Genomic DNA, 7161 nt, shown 5'->3' with positions numbered 1-7161 from the left:
TGTGTGTGAGAAAATGTGCAAGGATTTTTCCCCCTCTTCTTCTGGACCATTAAGAGAAGCGAAGGGCGAATAAACGCTCCGTGTGTGAGGGAAATACTGACTTTGGCCACCAGAGGTCACTATTCGCTCACTGAGGATCGTGTGTAATTAATTGTAAAGTAGTTACAGGCAGGGTTTGAACACAAACGCTGAAAGAAACGAAGAAAAGACGAAAAAAAATCACCCAGACGACATGTGGGCGGCACGTGGGCGGAGGCGACTTGACAGCTGCTGGGAGCCGCGTGTGACGTGTCCACGCCTACGCGTCACCTCACAGGTGAGCTCGCTTAAAGGTTAATGAGCGTCACGCGCTGTCAAACGAGAGAACGCGGGTAACGCTGCGAAGGTGGTCGCGATCCGTCGACTTCATTAGGAGAGGAAAGAAGTTGTGAAATGAATTATGAGTGACTCAGAGCAGCAACACGTAAGTCTGCTTCAACCTGCTGCTCTTTAATGTGTGTGCTTTAATCAGGCAGCCATCGCATGCCCGGAATGAACAGATGGTGAAAGTTGGATTGAAAACTCCACACGTGTTGTTGCGTGATTTATTTATTTGTTGGCCTATTTGCTGTTTAGAAACACTCTCTTCATTAATAAATCTTAAAAAGCACTCTGTCTCCACGCACCAGGATGTGGTGCAGGTGTGCGAGCCGCAGTGGCCTGAGAATGGAGAGGACTGGAGTGATGGAGAAGGTGGGACGGATATGGACTCGGGGCTGCAGGCCATGGCCGAGGAAGATGAGGAGATAAACGTCCACAATGAGGAGACGTTTGGGATGGGTGTGTAACTTGTGCTTACAGGTGTTCTTCTTTTAAACTTCTTTGCCCCCCCACGTGTCTGTGTGTTAAACGTGAGCTTTTACTATCAAAAAATAATGTAAGCATCCAGCATGATAATTTGGCATTCCAACTTAAAACTGAGGCTTAATAACACTAAAAATGTTTATCTTACAGGTCAGATTAAGGTTAAGTGGAAAGAAATTAGTCGTCTTCTTTCAGCTGCTCCTTTAGGTGTCACACCAACCTCCTTCACTACATCCAAAAACCTCTTTTGTTGTTTCTTCCTTGCTCCATCTTCAACATCCAAACCATCTCAGCGTCTCCTCTCTGCAACTTTGTCTCCAAACCGCTCAACCTGAGCTGTGAAGATCTTTTTATTGTGCACAGTCCTCTTTGACGTAGCTTAAATGCACTTCTTAAATGCACGACGGCTCATAAGGTGCTGCCTTTAGGGTTGAATCGGGCTTTGTTGGGTAATGTGTGCTTGTTTGGCTGCTGTGCTCGAACCCAGGGTTGTGAAACATACGGCCCAGGGGCCTGAATAGACTCCGGTCCAATAAAAGTTGGGGAGCTTTACCTGTTCGCAAACCCTGCCATTTTTACTCATACGATACCTTAGAGTAATAGGCAAGGTTATTATAGTTAAACTGAAAAACGAAATGTGAAAAAACACTTGGTTGATTAAAAGAAAAAAAGGAAAAACTTGACTTTTGGGGCCAAAAGATTTCAGGAAACCTCTGCAGCCTTTAGAGGACTTTTCTGGTTCTGACCACTTAAAAGAAATATGTGAAGTTGCATTTTTGCATCGTTTTTACAGGGTTACTGGGAATCTAACCTGTTAACCTATCAGAAAGCAGAGTTTCCACATCTGTTTCTCTTTGTTCCCTGCCTGCATGTCTAGATTTGGATGCAAACGGGACCACAGAAAAGTCCAGCAGCAGCCTTCAGTTTGGAGAGGCTCCGCCTTCGCCGCCGCCGCCGCCACCTGCAACACCCCCTCCCCCACAGCCCAAACCTCGGTCTCCCCGCAGAGCCCCGTCGCCTCCCCGACAGAAGCTGCAGTATTTTCCGTGGGCTTCCTCGAGGCAGCGCGGCAGAAGTAGGGGACAGAGAGCAGCTCTGGGCAGGGGGCAGATGTTTGAAGACCCAGCTGTGATGAGAATAATCGAGGGCCGACCGAGCCTTAAGGTGACAAAGATGAATCTGTGTGTTGTCAGAAAATTGCACTAAAAACGTTAAAATCCTCCGTTTGATCCATTTTTTGCTCTTTTAAGAGTCTTGACAGTGCCATAGTGGACTGCGGGACCACCATGTACCAGCGTCCCTTTGAGGATGATGTAAGTGCCAACTTTTAATCCTTTTACTACACTTTGTTTTTCTTCTGTGGTGCTGATGCTTCTCTTCCATGTTTGTTTTCCATCCTAGATGATGATGCCCTCTTACAGAAAAACCAGAAGAACCTCAGGATCCATACTTGAGGTTATGATCACTTAAGAATGTGTTATACATATAATGACAAGTTCATTGTATTTTTATCTTTGTATCTTCCTGTGTTCTGTAGGACAGTGCTATAGTGTGTGTAATTGGGCACAGAGGTAGAGGTCAGACTCTGAACTCCAACTTTGTTGACTTGCCGTACTCCGCCGGGCCCCTTTATGGGGTCAGGCGAGGGGAATCCAGAGGATTGTACTCCAGAAGACAGTTTGGCCATCGAGGACCCACTCAGGTGGGCAACTGGCTTTTTACCACCTGGATATTTGTGTAACTGGATAGATGCTGTTGTGTCACTGCTTCTAAACAATCAGCTGACTCACTGTAAATTGTGGACTTCTTCCCTTTTTTAAGTTCTACTTTTTTTTTTTTTCATACAGGTGTACCCACCCATAGTACCAAGATCCCCCCTCTTCCCACGTCAGCCACTGACCCCACGCCAGCATTACAATCAGGTTGATTTCAGTATTGCTCACCCCTTCATTTCCGTGTTTTTGTGCAGATCTGATTTGATCTTGACTTTTATTTTGTACTAAAGCAGACCAGGGCATTCATGTTTCCTCCAACCCACCCCTGCCCCTCGACGCCTCAGACTCCCAAAATGATGCAACTTCGCTTCGGAGCCAACTCACCAAGGCCATCCCCTTTTTACAGCCCCTCTAATCCAGTACAGCCTTTCAGGTGCTTGACGTTAATGTTGCTGAAACAGGTTTGGTCAACAAAATGTATAGTCTGTTAAACTCTGACTATAAATTTTGAGTTCATGAAGTTTGAGATGCAAAAGTCCAAGACGAGCATCACGGTGGCTCACTGTTGGGTGTGACCTGGGCGGGGCCCTTTCTGTGTGAGGTTTGCACCAGAGAACATGTTAGTTTAAAGCTGCCTCTCATAGTTTAGGACTCTTTAAAAAAAACAAAGAGACTTTTAATCTGTTTAAATAAAAGTTTGAGTATTGTGTGTCATGCATAAATATCAGTGAGTGGTGCTAATGTTTATCTGCAAGGTACAGGCAGATGTTCTTGGATGTATAAGCCTTCTGGAAATGAAAGATGGAGATTTCATATATATAAATGCATCTTCTCTTTATGTGCTCATAACCAAGCACAGTCTGAGATTTCATGCATACTGATGAGACAGTTCTCTAACCAGTAGGTACCCTGGTCCAGCCACGCAGCTCCATCCCCAACACAAACGACTGCTTAGTCAAAAACAGCGGCTATTCCAAAGGTTGGTGCATGGAGTGAAGAGTTTGATCGTGTTGGGTCATTCGCTATACTTACGGCCAAATCTGACCTGCTTATAGAAAGCCAGAGGGCTGGGATCCGTACTGTAACCTTATGACGGCCAAAGAAAAGGAGTGGATCACCCGGCTGCAGATGATCCAGCTGCAAAGTGAGAATCCTTACCTTGAAGACTACTACTATCAGGTAGGAAATAAAAGCTTTGCTCTTTAATTTTTTGATGGGAGAGGGGAAGCGAAGAAGCATTTCATTTTTGATTGCCGGTGAACCTTTAAACTGTTACAGGAGTACTATCGTCGAATAGAATCAAAGATGGCCGAAGAGGAGTTGGGCATCAGGAGCAAGAGGGAGCCACCTAAGCTCACCACGCCTTACGTCAAAAAAACAGACTCCTACACACCGGGTTAGTGAGGCACAGGCTGCGTTTCTCATTGAATGTTGAGATGCTTGTACCAGAATTTGCCCGTGAGAGTAGGAGAGACATTATCTCCACGCTGCTTTGATTTAACAAACATTTTTCCCTCCAGCTGCTGTTGGACTCATTTGAGTCGGTGAATAGTGCATGCAGGTAGTCCTGCCTTTTTGAATGTTTTTGGAGGTGCACGAGGCCTAAAATGCTTCCATCCTAAAACATTTGTCTCATAGATGCCTTATTTTTGATCCTTCTGAATGCATCTGTTTCTACAGGGGTTGCTCTGCTTATGTGTAAGAGTCTCTTGTTCTTGCAGTGGTGCACATTGAAGGCTCTTTGGGTCAAGTTGCAGTTTCCACGTGTTACTCTCCTCGCCGAGCCATCAGTGCTGTTCATGCAGTCCAGCCTCAGGGTCTGCTTGAGGTGATTGTGTATTTTGGAGGTTCCCTGTGTTTGAGTGTTTTCGGTCTGCCTTTCCTGCTACTGACCTTTATTTCCTCTCATTTAAGTATCAGAAAGACACCAGACTACAGCGATTAGACATCCTTAACAAAATAGAAAAGGTACCTGATTATGACTTGATTTGACACAGCAGTGAGTTTTTTTTTTTTGTTTTTTTTTGGCCGCCTTGTAAAATGGCTTCTGTCCTGCAGTTGTTCATGGTTCTGTTAGAGGTGGAGGAAACTGAGAGGATGAAAACTCCATTGTTGTCCGAAGCAGAAGAAAGGAGGTTGGTGGAGAAGATTCAGAGGAAAGTGGAGCACATCTACTCCCAGCTGCAGCACCACAATCCCCTGTGAGTCATGCAGTTTGTCATTTAATGCATCCTAACACGTGACTTCATCGTTTTAAACACTTTAAAAAATTTTGATGCAGGGAATCGGAAGGGGACTTCATTCCTTTTCTGCTCGTCTCCAAAGGCAAAAAGCTCGTCGCCCGTCTGCTGCCGTTCTTGAAACACGATTCTGCACTAAAAATCTTGCGTGTTGTCACCACTAACCTACCAACACTGATGAGCAGAGACGCAGACGAGGTAGGGCAGCTTTAGCTGTGCAAAAGGAAATGTAAGCTGAATGGTCTGCTTAGCAACACCACTTGGTGATATATTTATTTTTGGTTCTTGTTTGGTTTCCTGATGTTACTCAGCCTCTACCAGTTACAGCTGGTTTTACAGTCTACACGGACGGGGTGAGATTGAAGAATATATTGAGCCTTGATATATTCCAGTTACAGGAGAGATTTGCAAATGGAAAAAAAACAATTGGTCTTCTACAGGCCTACTTGGCACAGCTCCACCTATAAACACACAAGGCTGGAGTTATGCACATAAATGACGAACATCAAGTGTCTTTATAAAAATGACTGGGCTTAATCTTGTCTTTTCAGACCCTTCCTGTGCTTTACCCACCTCTTCGAAATGTGATCGGTGGGCTGGCGTTCAGTCAGCTCATTGGCGTCCTCAAAGATCTGACCTCTTTGGAGTCTCTAACGACATACGAGTGTCTTGAGCTGGCATGTCAGAACAAGGTCTGTGCTTTTGTTTTTGTGTTCTGACCTACAAGGCCCTGAAAGTTCAACTTACCCAGGATGACATTCTATTTTCTGGCTTCACTTATCCTGACACGGTGGCTTAACTTGACTAGTTGATAGTTAAGTTAAGCCGCGGTTCATCAGTGGCTATGAGCACATTTACATGAAGCATGGTGTTGTAGCATCTGACCAAGCACAATATCGTTAGTGTATATTTGAGTAAGCGAGGCTAACGGCAGTGAATCCAGGGTTAACCCTGAAGTTGCCTGGATAGTGGTACAGGTCTTTGTTCTAATTGGTGGATTTCTCTTCTCCCTTTCAGTTCGGCCTGTCCTTGCTGTACGCTCTGCTCTCCCAAGGAGAGAAGCTGCTGTCCTCGGGTGTTCCTCTAGAGCCCAGCATCGGGGACTTTGAGACCTGGTGGGAGTCTTTTAGGTTTTAATATCAAATGAAGTGACGGGTCTAAGCTTACTCCTGAGACTGATGTTTTCTCTTTTAGGACTGACATCATATTCCAGGTGGCAGGACAACTATCCCAGTGTTCGCTGGTGGAGCCGCTCCTTCTGCCCTCAAACCTGCTCACTCTCTTCTGCCGTTACCTGGACAAGCGTACGGTGCATCAGCTGAAAAGCAACATGGAGTAGGTTCTTTTTGCTTCAGAGGATGACAATTTAAATAGCTTTAATAGAACTATTGTGGACGTGGATGCAAACATCACCAAATATCTTCATTCAGGTCTGTTACTGGATGCCTGGCTCTTCCATCTTAAGGTGGACAGCGGTGGCTGGTGTTCTATTGATGACCAGGATGCTGTGAGCACTAGAGTGAAAGGAGGCGAGGCACAAACCCCCCTCGGTGCTCATTGAAACGGACGCTATATATGTGTATATTTAATCTCCTTTGACCTTTTTGATTCTTATTCCCTCCCCTCACCCGTTCCCTCACATTTTTTTTGCACTTGAACGGTTTCCCTGTTTTGTTTTCCTTTTATCTGATCATCTGACTTTCCTCACTTTGGTTTCCAGTAGGTTACATCAGCGTTACAATGAAATCCCAACCCTCCCATTTTCCCGATTTAGACCATAAACCTCTACATTTAGATTCAGTCACTTCTAAATGTGCTGTTTCACACTTGGTGACCAGGGTGTGGATTGTATAGTAGTGTATGATTGTACAGCTGAACCAATATGTTGACCATTTGAAAACCATTTAAGGACGTTGTCGTGGCCCATCAATGTGCCGTGCAGTTTGGGGTTTTGTTGAAGGGCTTGCATTGTTTATACTAGTAATGAATGTAATAGGATACATTTGTAAATTTCTATCTGAAGGTTTATGTTATGAAGAGGGATTTTATTTATTCATTTGGAAACAGGAATAATTTAAACTGCACCTTTGTACAGCACTTGCAATATAAATAAAAAAACTTTGAAATTGCTCAAGTCTGTAGAAATGAAGTGAAATTATTTTATTTTTGTGCTCCTTGCAGTCTTAAAGGTTCCTGCTGCTCTCATCAGACCTCATCTTTGTGTTATCTTGGACTTCTTAAATGCTCCCTGGCTATGGTCCACTCATCACAGTGGACTGTCTGCTTCTCTCACCCTACCCTCAGCATCCTCCTGTCACACAAACTCTCTGCATGTCACTTAACTACACCCATGAGTCTGTCTT

At 44.7% G+C, this 7161-nt stretch overlaps 1 protein-coding gene across 3 annotated transcripts; it reads left to right on the top strand.

Annotated features, from left to right (window-relative positions):
- The first annotated feature begins 288 nt into the window (after positions 1-288).
- patl2 (PAT1 homolog 2) lies at positions 289-6925 on the top strand. 3 transcript variants are annotated; one of them, XM_086303574.1, is made up of 19 exons: positions 289-463; positions 669-819; positions 1721-2007; positions 2094-2156; positions 2245-2298; positions 2381-2545; positions 2691-2765; positions 2849-2991; positions 3463-3537; positions 3614-3737; positions 3837-3954; positions 4280-4386; positions 4473-4526; positions 4617-4759; positions 4840-4996; positions 5350-5490; positions 5816-5913; positions 5993-6133; positions 6229-6925. In XM_086303574.1, the coding sequence occupies exons 1-19, from the start codon at positions 440-442 to the stop codon at positions 6260-6262; spliced, it is 2154 nt and encodes a 717-aa protein (XP_086159700.1). In that variant the 5' UTR covers positions 289-439; the 3' UTR covers positions 6263-6925. The 3 variants fall into 3 exon arrangements, with proteins under 3 accessions (XP_086159700.1, XP_086159699.1, XP_086159698.1); XM_086303573.1 differs by having other exon boundaries at positions 292-463; positions 2852-2991; positions 3460-3537; XM_086303572.1 differs by having other exon boundaries at positions 292-463; positions 3460-3537.
- Positions 6926-7161: the final 236 nt, after the last annotated feature.

The sequence above is a fragment of the Aulonocara sp. 'chitande type north' Nkhata Bay genome, linkage group LG8 (genome assembly GCF_057382095.1).
Source record: "Aulonocara sp. 'chitande type north' Nkhata Bay isolate Kocher_YH1m ecotype deep benthic linkage group LG8, A_spYH_male_GT1.1, whole genome shotgun sequence".
Classification (NCBI taxonomy): Eukaryota; Metazoa; Chordata; class Actinopteri; order Cichliformes; family Cichlidae; genus Aulonocara; species Aulonocara sp. 'chitande type north' Nkhata Bay.
This window is presented reverse-complemented; position numbering and strand designations above follow the sequence as displayed.

Bases quoted from the DNA above. Each gene is read 5' to 3' on its own strand.
- patl2 (XM_086303572.1), top strand. From the start codon at position 440: ATGAGTGACTCAGAGCAGCAACAC. The intron at 2,008-2,093 runs GTGACAAAGATG...TGCTCTTTTAAG, and splicing joins AGGGCCGACCGAGCCTTAAG to AGTCTTGACAGTGCCATAGT. The intron at 4,760-4,839 runs GTGAGTCATGCA...ATTTTGATGCAG, and splicing joins CTGCAGCACCACAATCCCCT to GGAATCGGAAGGGGACTTCA.